This window comes from Hetaerina americana, unplaced genomic scaffold, assembly GCF_022747635.1.
Source record: "Hetaerina americana unplaced genomic scaffold, ioHetAmer1.1.p SCAF_12, whole genome shotgun sequence".
NCBI lineage: Eukaryota > Metazoa > Arthropoda > Insecta > Odonata > Calopterygidae > Hetaerina > Hetaerina americana.
The window spans coordinates 5,083,685-5,099,018 of record NW_027286292.1 but is presented as its reverse complement, the minus strand read 5'-3'; the positions used below and the strand labels follow the sequence as shown (position 1 = coordinate 5,099,018).

The 15,334-nt window shown below is 37.2% G+C and overlaps 1 protein-coding gene across 1 annotated transcript in view; it reads left to right on the top strand.

Moving 5' to 3' along the window:
* Sol1 overlaps positions 1-9,981 on the top strand; it is a 1,662,073-nt gene extending 1,652,092 nt beyond the window's left edge. Inside the window, exons 12-13 of the mRNA XM_071582627.1 lie at positions 642-925; positions 7,441-9,981. Coding sequence (XP_071438728.1) covers positions 642-925; positions 7,441-7,490 — 334 coding nt within the window. The 3' untranslated portion in view covers positions 7,491-9,981. The remainder of the gene's footprint in view (positions 1-641; positions 926-7,440) is intronic.
* Positions 9,982-15,334: the final 5,353 nt, after the last annotated feature.

The window sequence follows — 15,334 nt, the reverse complement described above, 5'->3', positions numbered from 1 at the left end:
ATATCCTAATTTAGCACACGTTAAAACGTTATTGACTCATCCTGATCTCGTCATGATTTCATTCTGAAAATGCCAATTTGTGAGTAATTAGTCATCATTTGTTAAGGTTACCTCTTGATTTGAAGTAAATTGTTGAAAGTTGCTTGAGAATTCGATTTTTTTACTCTGAAATCAATTCTTTATTTTTAAAACCCTTTGGAGCCCTTCAAACACATCATTTAACAACTTCACATAAAATAAATCCTATTTGTCTTATCAAGTATCTGTTCAATATTTCCGCTCTCCTTAAGATTTAAAAATCCCGAAGAGTTGCGTGATTCAAATGGTTGAGTTTGAGAGAACATTTCATAGGCATAATTGCCGTCATCAAGAACACGTATGCTGTCATTTGTATGTAAGTGCTACCACAATGAAATCTCCGATCACTATTATCTTTACTTACAATTACAGGAAATTTTCAGAGGTTTACTTCAAATAATGATGCATTCTGTTTGCGCGCTAAAATTACAATTTCCTATTTACCTACAATCTCTGGAAATGTATTGATGTAATCTCCGTTTCATTTTTCTTGTGCTCTGTATGGCATCAAACTTCAACCTAGCCACAGTTAAACGCCGAATTCCTCCCATTTTCCTTTCAAGGTGTGACGAATCCTCAGCTAGTGACTACGTGGAGTTCTCCAATTTCCTAGCGAGGGACCGCAAGTACCCGAGGCTTTGTGGTCAGCTTAGAGAGTTTGACATCGAATCGGATCGTAAGTTCTTCAGGGTCACGTTCCGCTCGAACTACCGCCTGGACGGCAAAGGGTTCCACGCCACGTACCAGTTCCTCGATGACGTCGACAGCTTCACGGTCAAGCCGTCGCCCAGCGCAGCGCCTTTCTCTGTTTACAGGGAAGTGACCTCTGTCGGCTCAATCGTTAAAGGTGTGTGCGATTTTCATCATTTATTTTTAAATATTGTACTTCCTCGATGTATCCCCAACTCTCACAGTTCTTCAACTGCCTCGGAGCCTTCGATTCTCGAGAAAAATTATCATGGCATCCAATTTAATAGGGTCATTTGTGGTCTATGATCGTTTAATTAGATCTCCAAAATTATCAACGACAGAGTAATTGGTTTAAGTCGGGTGATGTAAAGAAATGCATACCTATTGTAATTCTTCTGAATTTCTACTTCAAGAAGAGGGTACCCCTGGGAAATGTGTTGGTTGCATAATTAGATCGACAGAAAACTAATTCAAATATGTGATGTACGCAGAAAGGTAGCTGTTATCGCCTACATATTTAAATTGAACTTTTTTGACTGGGAAAAATTTTATGATCCCCATAACTGAAGACGAAGAGGAATGAATAGTACGTAATTATTTCCGTTGATTTAATACCTGTATGTTATGGTGGTCACTTTGATTTCTAGTGTTCCCACGAATTTTAGTGAATTTAAAATCAAATCCCGATGATGACATCAGTTTTATTCACATTTTTTCAAGAAGTATCCAGCAAACAAATCACGCTTCATTTTCGAATCGATTGTTTCATGGACAACAGGAAGGCAGGATTCAGTGAGTCACCTCATGAATGAATATTTAGCATAGTAAAATTAAATCATTAGTCGCAGTTTCCCACAGAGATTTAATTTTTATGATGTACCCAGCAACACATCTGCACATCATGAATGTATGGGGGACATTATTTATGCGGACTCTCATCGCCTTCCTCAGTAGTGTTATTACCAATAAACCATAATGTGAATGTCCACCCTATGGAGTTTGACGTCTTTCCAGCCGCATTAACGGTGGAAAAGATACCACGTCAACTGTGGAGCCCAGGTGGAGGTGGTAGGGAAATACGAGATAATGTGGAAACCAAAATTCTGCCTTTAAAATTTCTTAAGTCATGAAGTGAAGTACTGGTACTCACTTTTCAATATGTAACTCTTAATAATACATTCCCTTATTTCTTACGCAAGTTAACCCGAGTGCTTTCTCTCAAATATTCAAATAATGAATGGAGTAAATGGCAATTTTATTTAGACTTTTCAGTTATTTTGAATTATTGAAGCACAATCTTTTTTTCTAAGTATCACTAGTAAAAATATAGCGAGATATAATAGTTGTGGCGTAGTTCTTTTGAAGACTATTGCGCACTGATTTTAAACTCTGCCATTCATGCAATTCCATCCATCTCCTTTACCTGAAGAGCCGTTTTTCATTTATTCCCATTCGTTATCTATGCTTTCAACAATTAATCATCATTTGCACTCTCATGAATAGAAATTTAGAACATTAGCGAAAACAATAACTCTTGCCAATCCATCAACTGTATTAAATATGCTCCTAACAAAAGCTTTCTTAGAAGAACAAAATTCAAAAATACCATTTGCGAGTCTCTTTGATCCAAAAATGCTGGAACAGCCCTACCGACAGCATTGAAGTTTGAAAAGCGCAAAAGGAAAAAAAAGCAGTCGTTGCCAAACATTGTGCAGGAATAAATAGCAAAAAGGTGCAAAAAATGAGTCATGAGAAAATGAAAATCCTTTTACGTTATGCTGCAGCCCCTGGCTTTTTTTTAGCCTTTGTGAAAAAATATTGAAAATCAATGCCAAAATAAAATATGATAGAAAACCTAAAATTGGGAACGGCTGTTTCGTCGTTAAATTTTTAATCATAACCGTCACGGAGCTAAACGTTGAATTCTAATTACTGTTGCCTTTGAATTAGCCTCCTCGTTCTTGAAGCGTCAGCACCGGGTCAGATGAATCCTACTGGGAATAATCCATCTCGCTGCATGGATATCACCCGAGATTTACGAGACCGAGGCTACCTGGCCGTCCCCTGATCCCTCGGAGGGTAACTGCGTCTAAATTTTCCCTTCAAGGTGAGAGAAGCCTCAAGAACAGGGCCAAGCATTTGGAAATGAATTTTGAAAAGAAGGCTGGGGTTAACATAATCAAGCTCGTTAAAAAGGCATGAGAGGAAACTATAGCCGCATATGCATGAATACGTGAACTGAAAACTCCACACGTAGATTAACATAAATATTTATGCCCCAATATATTTTACGGAAGAAAATTATCCCTGAAAACTGTATTTTTCTAACCAGCTTAAAGCATGCAAAACCCCTCCAATCCTCTTGGTTGAAATAGCCATCTCGCGTTATATGAGTAACGAATTATTGGATTGCGTTAAATGAGTCCCAGTGATCTTTCAAAGGGTTCTGATAGTTTATAAGCACAAACCACATAGGATTATCAATCTGGGGAACGACTTTTTTATCTTTCTTTTCGCTTATTGACGAAACAAGTAAATATTCCTCCAGCCTGGGTATGGCTATTAGCCTTTCTTGTTGGGACACAACGTCTAGTCCAAGGATAAACATGAATGGCCTGAAAAAGGCCAAATCAATATTTAATATAGATAACATTCATTTGATTCGTATTCACAAAAATATAAATAAATTAACATAAAAAAACGAAATCACAACTGTGGTATTTGAAATAATTGGAATTTCATTGACAGTTAAATAAACGTTCACGTACGCAGATGTAAAGGTTAAGGTGTGGGCTCAATATGCACCCATGATAATGTGCCAAATCCCCCAAATAAAAATGCGTTGCCTCTTTCATTCCAATTTTATGGAATAACTGCTCGAAAGAAAGCAAAATTATTTCAAGGATACGTTGTAAAATCCATCGTATCCCTTATTTCCTGTGTCCTCACCAATAGACAAGGCTTTCAGTGGAACACTTCGAAAAAAGTCAAATAGTCCAGTCGAAACAAGCGCTCTGAATTTCGCATCAAGCTCAACGCAGATGGGCCGATCCATGTACTTTCCATTGAAAATGTACCTGTGGATCTATTGAAACGAAGAAAATGAAAGTAGTTGACGTAACACATACGTAAATACACATAAAAGCTAAGGGATTTTGACGAGGGGAATCCTACGCGTAAGAAAATCGATTAAAGCAAAGGGGATGAGAGCAATGATAAACTCAGTGGGATGATTGAACAAGATTTTGCCTGAAGTACGAGCGAAAACGTTTCTGGCATGTGCCAGTTACATTGCATAAAAATCATAGTTATAGCAGGAAAGGAACTTTATATTCACGGTTCATTGGAATTAAAGTAAATGGGAATTCAGTTACAACATTTTTGCTAAACCACTTTTCAATATAGTGGCTATGGCATGGTTCGTATATCATAATTCATTTTCTAGTAATAAAATTTGATTAAATTGATTTCTTCCAGCGTTTTCCAAAATCTTCTGAATTTTGAAAATTAAATACGATCATCTGTCAATGAATGAAAGACACATAGAGAGGTTCAGCAAACCCGAAGATATATATATATATATATATATATATATATATATATATATATATATATATATTAAACAAAGAATTAGGCGAAAGTGAATTCAAAGAGTTAAACAATAAATTGAGGCGGGCAACAAATAAAGCAAAACAAGCATGGTGGAAGACGCAGTGTGAGGATATGGAAAGTTTGAATATTCGATCTATCGACTACTTTCATCTTGAGCATAGGAGGGTTGAAGCTCAACGACTACCAAGCGTATAATACGAGTAGCTGCAGCTAAGAAAGCATCTATGATTTTGAGGCAACTATCTGCCTAAAGCCTTTTTAATAACCCAATAAAGGAAGTAATATGAAAAATATCCAGTTATAATTTGATCGGAAATATGTATTTTTGTAAGAAACTTTGGAAATATGCTGAAACTTTCCAGCTGCAGTTGTACCTGAGATGGGTAAAATATACAGCAATGTGAGTATAAAGCGAGTCCACAGAAAGATATAGGAGGATCAGCCATTATGAAACACTTAACTCTAAAAAAGAATCGAATGAATAGGGTAATGATAAATATAATGGATTTTTAGTTATATAATAATAGGGAAATAACATGCAAGGCTTCATGGGAGATAAATACATGGGCCAAATTAAAGAGGGTTGTGAGGCAGGAAATTTAACGAGGCTGACGAGAATCATCGTCTGATAGGTTAAAAAAGGAGCTTCTCTATGACCCAATTTCTGAATTTAAGTTTTTATGAATGAATGATGGCTGGAGAATGAAAAGTGATATGAGAGAAAATGTGGCACTTTGAGGGATGGGACCAGGGAAGTTTGAATCCGGGGTTGTAATACATTTCGCATATTTAGATAAAAACGAGCTGCCACTGCGGGGGCTCTATAATGAGCTTGTCGTAAATAATGGGCATGTGGAAATGGTTTGTATGGTGACGCTGGCTTTAAATAAAATCATGAAGATCGGCTTGCTCGGCTACCAGTAAATTTCAGAAAAAACTCCTGCGGTGGTTGTTTACAACCCGTGATTGAGTGATTTTCAGTGTATTTTGCCAATTGAGAAGTTATGGGCGTGTTTTTGGTTGTATAATATCTCAGATTAAGATATTTTCCGAACCAAAACGGTTTCTTCTGTAACAAATTGAAAGGCAACCTTTTTTTTCTATTGTTCAATCATTCGTATAATATTTAGGCAAATGGTCCAAAAAAAAGCGTTATATTTATTTGATATTTTATGAGATTTAATTATCTGTACCCATGAATTTATTCGGTAAAAAATGAGTATGACCTTTCACAAAAATATTTAAACTATTTTCTGAAGGTTCTATGTCTTATAAGCAGCTAAGTCCTTCATCGTAATTCATTTTTTTTTCAAAAAGTTATAAGTTTTCCTCATTTTCTATTCTAATGTGGATAGGCAAATGCGTAGGGTAGTTGATGAGTGTTTACAGCAAAGGTAGGAGAAATATATCGAGAAATGAGTATAATCAGGTGAACTTCTTATTTTAGGCAAGGATAGGCTGGGATCACCAATTAAAAAAGTATCAAATGAAAGTTCTCCTTTGATTTGGACATGTTGATTGGGTAGATGAGAGTCGAATCTGCGAACACATATTTGAGAGCTGAGTATTTTATTCGAGAGGAAGGGGTTGTCCGAGTAATTTATGAGTGAATGTGGTTATATAACAGGCGAAAGTAATATGCAAGAAAAGGGCAGTAGAGAAAAAATTAATAAAAAGGACTCATAATTGAATGGACTTAATTGGACATGATTGAATGAACATAAGTAAAAGGACTCACTTGAATTGGTTTTAATTAAGGAGTTTATGGTCTTCCTTACTTTGACAGGGAACGAATTGTTAAACATACTCATTTCGGATCATCTAACCTTTACTTTTCCATCATAACCTTTAACAATTTATTCTGTCTACCTCTTTTCCCGCACGATGTATTCGTTTTTTCGTGGCTCATCTTTCTTTGTTTTTTTTTCAAACAAGGTTAATTTCTCAACCCTTCTCATGCCCATATCGCAAAGTTCTCTTATGTACGGTTCATTGGTCCACGCTTCATTTCTTTAAGACCAAATTATATACCAATGCTAATTATATTCATGCTCTTATATTGATTTTTTATGTCTTTACTTGGCTTGAAAATTTGTTGCTCATATTTACAGGCATTGTGTGTATGATTTAATATATTTTAACGACTATACATGTATTGTATATTTTTTAAGTTTTAAAGTAATTGCTTTGGTTTAAATTACACTTGAATTCAGAGCCAAGCTATTAATCCATTGATAAGCCAGTACGCCATTGATTATCAAAACACAACTTGTATAACAAGAGGCGATTGTGGTTTCCAACTTGTCTGCCATCGTATAATATCTAGCTGCGTGTGAATCGTGTGTAAAAATGTTAAATATAGCCTCGTGATCGTTGCTAAATAGAGCCTCATGATGTTTCAAGTTTCACTAATTGGGGCATTTTCCAAGGTAGCTTCAATTTCCTCTTTCGTCTCAACCGCCTTATTTGTTGGTACAATAATCTTAATTTTCTTTATTTTTAGAATTAACGAAATCTATAATAATAATAATTTTGCCGCAATAAAAAATAATTTATTTTTTTCAATAAAACATGATTTAAAATAATTAAATTATTTAAATTTAACAGAAGCTTTTATTGCCTGGTATGACTTAGTAGCCCTTACTAGTCTTGATGGCATCGAAAAGCAGAACTGTAGGTGAAATTTAATTTCGCTATCAGTTTTTCATAAAAAGTATGCAAAGTATATGTATTTTTGGCCTAATCGGGGTTACCTCGACACATGAAAAATGTTTTATTTTTTAACTTAGCCATGAAATTTTTTTGAAAATTTATTTAACTATTTTTTTCCAAATTTACATTTAGATAACCGTATTGTTGTGAAACTCCATGGATTTAGTGTGCATTGTGACTACCTAGAATTAATTATTCCTCTCTAGATTTAAGATAACACTTTCAACTTATAACTAATTTTTAATGTTATGGTATTAGATATAGCACATCACATTTACTACGTTGATATTACCTATTATTACATCTCATACAACTATGCGATTAATGTCTCTTCTTTATCTTTCCTAGGTATCCTGCTTGTAATGGTCGCCTTTCTCTGCAGCGGTCACCCATCATAAGTGGGTTCCAGTGATCTCAATCTGATGATGCCAAACCTTTTCAAACTCTTTTGACAAAATAATGCTTTAAACAATTGTCTCGACTCTAAAGAAGTCGTGCACACGTTTCGAAGACAAAACGACCTTTCACCTATCTTTCACATCCTTTAAAAATACTACTCACGTAAAAGAAACCTTCCTCACGCGCAAAAAAAATCTTCGAGTGTCTGAGATTTTGAACTCCTCTCATTGAGTAAAGGCTGCAGAAGGAAAAAATATTTATATGAGTGAGTCTTGATAAAAATCCCGGCTGAAGGCTCTCATCTCGTTTCGTTTGAATATTGGAGCTCCGGACTGTGAATAATCAAGCCTGTCGTCTGCTCAAAAAATAAGAAGTGCTTGTTTATCATCCAAGAGTTGTGTGGTGTGACGAGGAAATTTCTTCTCTGCTAATTTTCCGGAAATTCAAAACAAAACAGAATGTCACGTGATTTTGAGTCAATTCCGTGGCTTCCAACCCTTGGAAAAATGCTCTCATGTGCCCGCCACTTATTTGCCTAAATGCTTCGTTTCCTCCCCTAATTGTAGCCAACTTCTAGACCATATGATGAGCGTTATACCCAGTTTGTATATACACTTAGTCGTATTTTATGATCATTTCTGAAGTAGATGTGTGTACATATGCCTTTCGTAGTTCATCAGCATTTAAGTTCCATGTCACGATATGGCACTACTTTACGCGTAATGAGAAATACCAAAAGAAGGATTGAATAATATTTGCTGATTTGGCTGCTTCATTTCGCTGACATGAATAAAGCCCGATTGTGTTCGTGTGAATGATTACGCATACTTACAAGGGAAGTGGTAGTGGTTGTAGAGCGTCGTGGATGAGGGTTTGTCGTCAATAGTCAATAGGGAAGGCATTTCTGAATACGTCCACAACCATTTTATCTACCGATCCGTGGAGAGAAGTTGAAAATTGTGCGAGAGAAATAAAAATAATTATGATTGTTATGTTGTTGTTGTTGAAGCGAGGTTCGATAAGATCGTTCCAAGCACGGAGCCAATTGAATTGTCTCCTTATGTTGCAGTTACAATCGGATACGGTATTCAGGGCTTCAGGACTGAGGTCTCTCTACAGCTCAAAATTTGATGGGTGAGAGACGAGACACGTGTAGCCTGGACTCTACGACTTGCTTCAATCGAATGACAAATTTTTGAGAAAACATATAGTTGAAGGGGATCTCTTCAGCCAGACGCATCTTTCTTATTAAGATTTAATGGTGCTAGGGTAATCCATGTCACTTTATCTAAACTACCACCCATCAAAGCAGCAGCCACGCCGCCTACTTGGAAGGCCCAAAATATAAAAATGCATAGTGTGGAGGGTATTAGCGACGGGACACTATGTTTTGAAATATTACTCTCGTCAGGGAATTGAAGTGTGCTAATCGATAACCCAAGTTCTCAAAGGAAACGATTTACAAACCCCTCTCTCAGATTCCCCTGTTCATACGCTTGAAAAGGTATTCTAAGGGAAAAAGGTTAGAGAAAAGTTCCGTTGCTATAGTTATTATTGTTCTATTCAAAAGTTACCGTCTTTGGCATTTCTAAAGGAATTATTAACTGTTGAATGTACAAATAGTTTAATTTTGTTGATTAGATGGAAAATTCTAACTTACGAAAATCAGTGAAATTTTACGTTGAGCCCACGACTAGCTTGAATAATTTAACACTTGAATTCTCAAAGCCAATACCAGAAAAATACATTCCACGAATGAACATGTTTCAGCTTGTGTTGTGAACTAATACCTTGTTAAATTTAGGTCACTGATCAGGGTTAGTCATGGAGCAACTACTATCGTCTCAATCAATTCCAAGACGAAAATTTATGTATAAAACGGTGTATGTTCGTTTCCTTTGCCTCTCATTGTACACATTTTGATATGGAAATTATTTAACCTCTATGTTAACTGGAAAGCCCATGCAAGATACTCCAAACAAAATGTTTCCTCGGTGCATGTGTTCGTATTTTTAGGTACTGTCTATTTATTCGTACTAATCCAGCCTCATTTTAGACGTGTAAATGCAAATATCTTTTGCAGATACCTTGTAAGATTTGAAACTGAACTATTATGTGAGTAAATGCTCCTATACTGGTGCATAGTGTGGACTATGTAAAGTTATTTTTGTCATGAAAGTATGTTTGGTATTCTCATGCTTTTGATGAAGCATGTAATATGGTGTAGTTTTGAGCATAAAAAATTATTTGTGCTCCTTTTCGTAAGAAGTTGTGTGTTCTGTTTGTAGATTAAAACATTAGAATGCGTCTGAAATTCCCTGTAATTGGAGTTAAGCTGGGCATTTATGTGAGTGTGATATTAACGGTTAAATGTAATTATGTGAAGTAAAACATTTGTGTTGTCGTATTCACCAGCCCTTATCCCAGATCGTATTTCGCGTGCATTTCGTCTCTTTAAAGAACTTTCGACATCACCATTGCTCAATAAAAAGCAACCATGAATAACAATTTGTTTTACTACTAGTTTGTAAGATATGAACTCCACATTACCTCCGCGGTTTAAGAGATTATTGATGTTTTATCCTGACGTGAAATTTTGCTGTGGTATTTTACAGACTATTTGAACCAGATAAAAATTTCTATATATAAACCTTTTGGATAATATTGTCTTCATTTTATTCAAGGTACTATTTCTTAGTTGGAAAGGCGAAGATATGATGGAAGTTAAGGTGGTTCCTAGAAATGTTCTTTCGTGAAATAAATGAGACTCTCACAAAACCTATATTCAATTAATTTTAGAAGATCCTAACTTTTTACGTTAAAGTGCTTATCGAAACCCTAAACTCTAGATAAAACACTTATAAAAACACTATGGACAAATACTGGGCAACATACGGTGCAGCCACCTATAGCTTGTGTTCATAAATAGTGCCTGCGTATTTTAAGCTCAGCAATATATTTATATCTACTCCCAGTTCTGAGAAAACAATTTATTCACTTCAGAACATGAAAGACCCACGTAGAACTGACACAATGGAAGAATTAGTTTTTATTGGCTGGCTCAATATCAATAAGGATAATGTGTGGAAGAAAGGAGGATTGATGCACTTTCACGAGCCTACAGATTCTGTCAAATATTTCAAATCCGGGTTAAAGTAAAAAAATTTGGATTGATCGGGGCTGGGGGCAATGGTGTAGTTCAGTAAAATGAAAAAAATTGAGAAATTCAATACTCGCTCGCACTCTTGCTATTAACTTTAGTTACTAGAGAATTACTAAAAATTAATTTATAAACTAAAGACTAAATGTAATTAATAACACAGAGTCAGGCGTAATATGGTGGAAATCCTTCATAATGACTTCCTCACCACCATCATATGTGAAGTAAGTATATGACTGAAAACTGTTTTACTGGTTTTATCCTCTTCTGTGTCTTCTTTGCTGCCGATATTATCGATTCCGCTTCGTAGTGAGAAGAGGATGATAATCATTTTTAAATATGTAACCACAAAAACTAATTTTCATGATCCTCCTCCAAAAGACATTTCACGTTTTCCATTTGCTTAATTCCGGACCGCACCGCTCGAATAAGAAATTCGTGTGAGGCGGCTGCAATCCATACAGAAGGCATCTGACGCAATTGGGGCGGTCATTGAGTGATGGTGTCACGTAAAAAACCCTCTTGAGGAAGGCAACGGGAAACCCCCTCAATTATCATTCCCAAAATAAATATGATGGTCACCACAGAGATTTTGAATCCTGGAAAATACGGGGTTCGGCCCAATCGGCCGTGTGTCGTGCCCAGCAGCGTGGGAGGCAAGGCTTCCGCGGTCGTCATCTCACGAAACCCTTGCAAAGGAAAACCGACAGCAGAAGACGCAGGAGAAAGAGACCAATTTAGCAAGAATAGGAACGTGGAATGCTAAGACAATGATGATGACAGGGAAATTGGAGAATATGAAGCGAGAGATGGAAAGGGGAAATATAGATATTTTAGGTCTATCCGAGGTGAGATGGTAGGATATCGGGGATTACTGGAGTGATAATTATAGAATAATATACAGCGGCGGGGACGAGAGCCAACGAGGGGTTACCATAGTATTGAATGAAGAGGTAGAAGAAGCGTAGTCGACATAGAACAGGTAACGGATATAATATTACTAGCAGAGATAACAGCAGAATCGACGAACTTGGTGATGACTAACCCCTGCAGGAGACAGGGGTTAGTCGTCACCAACACTTGGTTTAGACAACAAAAAAGACGCAGGTATACATGGAAAATACCAGGTGACTCAGAAAGGCATCATCTAGATTATACTCTGGTTAGACACAGGTTTAGGAACAGTGTGATAGATTCCCACAGCTTCCCGGGAGCGGATGCGGACACTGACCACAATTTAGTTGTTATGAAATGTAGCGTCCGTTTCAAAACGATAAGGCAGGGGCGGCGGGTTAGAAAATGGAATGCAGAAGCATTAAATGGTTTGAAAAGGAAGGAGTACAAACAGGCGGTAGAGGAAATCATGGAGGATAGTAAAGAGCTAAGTACTATCGAAGAGAAATGTGAGAGTATCAAGTAAGGGTTATCGAAAGCCAGAAAAGACGCTATTGGAACCGTTAACGCTAAAAGGATTAGGAAACCATGGATCACGGATTACATGATTACACAGATGGATGAGCGGCGAAAATGGAAGAATGTAAATACAGAATTAGGCAAAATGAAGTACAAAGAATTGAACAATAAATTGAGGCGGGCAACAAATAAAGCAAAAGAAGCTCGATGGAAGACGAAGTGCGAGGATATGGAAACTCTGAAGAGGAAGGGTGAAATCGGTGCGCTGTACAGCAATGTTAAATCCTTATCGGGAAGTAAGAAAGGAAGATCTATGCTAACAGTTAGAGATAAGGCGGGTAAGGTAATAGTTGACGCAGGATTGATCCAAGAGAGATGGAAGGAGTATATAGAAGAACTGTATAGTAGACTTACCAACAAAGTTAGACATAGAAAAGGAACATGACGTAGTGAAAGATAGCTTAGGTCCAGGCATACTCGATGATGAGATAGAAAGGGCATCAAGGGAGATGAAACTAAATAAGGCCGTGGGGGGGGGGGGTGGATAACATTCCTGCGGAACTACTGATATGTTTAGGAAAATGTGGGAAGAAGAGGCTATATGGGCTGATTCGTAGTATCTACGAAGAAGGAATCTGGCCAGAAGACTTTGTGAGATGAGTTTTAGTTCCTATTCCGAAAAAGGTAAAGGCTAAATCTTGTGAGGACTACAGGACAATAAGTTTGGTATCCCACGCAGCTAAAGTTGTTCTCAGGATCATAAACAAAAGGATAGAGAGTAGGGCAAATGATTACTAAGGGGATGACCAGTTTGGGTTTTGGAAGGGGAGTGGTACGCGTGATGTCATTGCAGCAATGAGATTATTAATCGAAAGGAGTATAGAATACAACCAGGAGGTATTTACCTATTTCTTAGATTTCGAAAAAGCGTTTGATAGAGTGAATTGGGGAACATTAATGAGTATATTTCCGGTATATAGCAGAACATAGGAATAGATTGGAGGGATAGGAAGCTAATCCGCAACCTGTACATGTCCCAGACTGCTCAGGTGCGAGTGGGAAACGGGGAGTCCGGATGAGCAATGTTGCAAGGAAGAGGTGTAAGGCAGGGTTGCCCATTATCACCGTTGCTGTTCAACCTGTATGCAGAATAAATGATTAAAGAGGCATGGGAAGAACTGGAAGTAGGAATGAAAGTGGGCGGGGAATTCGTAAAATCAGTTAGGTTCGCTGATGACCAAGCTTTAGTTTGTCAGTCAGCCAAGGGGTTGCAAGCTTTGCTGAGTGAATTGTAAATTCAGTGCGACAGGTATGGGATGAGAAGCAATATTAATAAAACAAAGGTTATGCGACTTTTTGGAAAGAAAAAGGCTAAGCTAAACATTAAAATAGGAGGGCAAAAATGATTACTGTAGGGATGATCAGTTTGGGTTGAGGAAGAGGAGAGGCACGCGCGATGCCTTTGCAGTAATGAGATCACCAATCGATAGGAATATAGAATACAATAGAAGGATGTATTTGCCTGTTTCGTAGATTTCAAAAAGGTACTTGATAGACCGAATTGGGAAAATCTGATGACTATTATAGAAAATAGCAATAGATTGGAAAGACAGGAGGCTAATCCGCAACATGTACATGTCTCAGACTGCGCAGGTGCGATTGGGGAACAGAGAGTCCGGATGGGCACTGCAGGAAGAGGTGTGAGGCAGGGTTGTCCGTTATCACCGGTGCTGTTCAACGCGTATGTGGAGGGAGCTATTAAAGAGGCATGGGAAGAACTAGAGGTAGGAATTAAAGTAGGAGGGGAATTCGTAAAATCAGTTAGGTTCGCTGATGACCAAGCTTTAGTTTGTCAGTCAGCCAAGGGGTTGCAAGCATTGCTGAGTGAATTGGAATTTCAGTGCGACAGGTATGGGATAACAATGAATATTAATAAAAACAAAGGTTATGCGATTTTCTAGAAAGAAGAAAGCTAAGCTAAACATTAAAATAGGAGGGTAAAAACTAGAGCAGGTAGAACATTTTACGTATCTCGAAAGTGTTTTGGACCAACACGGTCAAAGTAGTAGGGACATAAGGAGAAGAATTGCGCTAGGAAAAGAGGCTTTCACAAGGAGGAGGGAGTTGATGACAGGGACGTTGAGTGAGGATATTAAGAAAAGACTCGTAAAAACTTTTATATGGAGCGTAGCTATGTACGGCGCGGAAACGTGGTCATTGAAGCAGGAGGATAGACGTAGACTGGAGGCTTTTGAAAAGTGGGTGTGGAGAAGAATGGAAAAGGTGAAATGGACAGCGAAGAAAAACAAATGAAAAGGTAATTGGAATGGTGGGCGCGGAGAGGGGGTTTTTGTCTCCCAAACAATTTCCCATTCCAATGGAGGCACGAAAAATGGATGAATGGGGTATTGAATGGCAGTGGGATGTTGAAGACTGTAATAGAGGTGAGAATGTTAGGCAAACGAGGAAAGGGAAGGAACAGGATAGGGATGTTGGACGGGATGAAGGGAGGAAGGAAGTACTCAGAGATAAAGAGGGACATGATGTAGAGTAGGTTGCTGGCTTGTGTTTTGTTAGGAGTCACAAAATATTTATTAGATTATCCGGTAGATTACCTTATAATAATAATAAATAATATCATTACCGGGTAATATATATCTGATGAAGATGCACTATTTACGTTGATTGACAGTACATATATACCTCAATATGTTTCATTCCCACAAATTACATCTTACCACTATTTTTTATAATCTAATTGGTATTTAGTATTACTTGTCCAGGAGAATTGTTTAAATAAGAATATCAATAACACCACGTCTTTTAGAAAATGTCCTTAAATCCTATGCTACATATTACAGCAACTGATTATTTAGTTTTGTGTACCTTCTACTTTCCTTTATTTCATCCAAATTTCCGTTTCTTTTCCTCCCTTTCCTTGTCTTTCCCAACCTCCCCTGAAATATTTTTCCTAAATTTTCCCCTCTTCATACAGGAATACCCTTGGTGATCCTTGGTAAAAGATATTTCCATTATTTGAGAGAAAATTCTAATTTCTAATACAGGATATGCACGTTCCAATAATTAAATTTAAAAAATGTACATATTAATAACAATAGTCTTTAGCTTCAAATTTTTGGAATTCGCTGGTATATGATTGGAATAGCTCGTTATGTATTTCTGCGAAAATAATTTATTAATAGGATATGGCTCCAACGAACGTTCTTCACGAGTGGTCATAAGTGATGAAGTTAAATGAGTACATCCGCT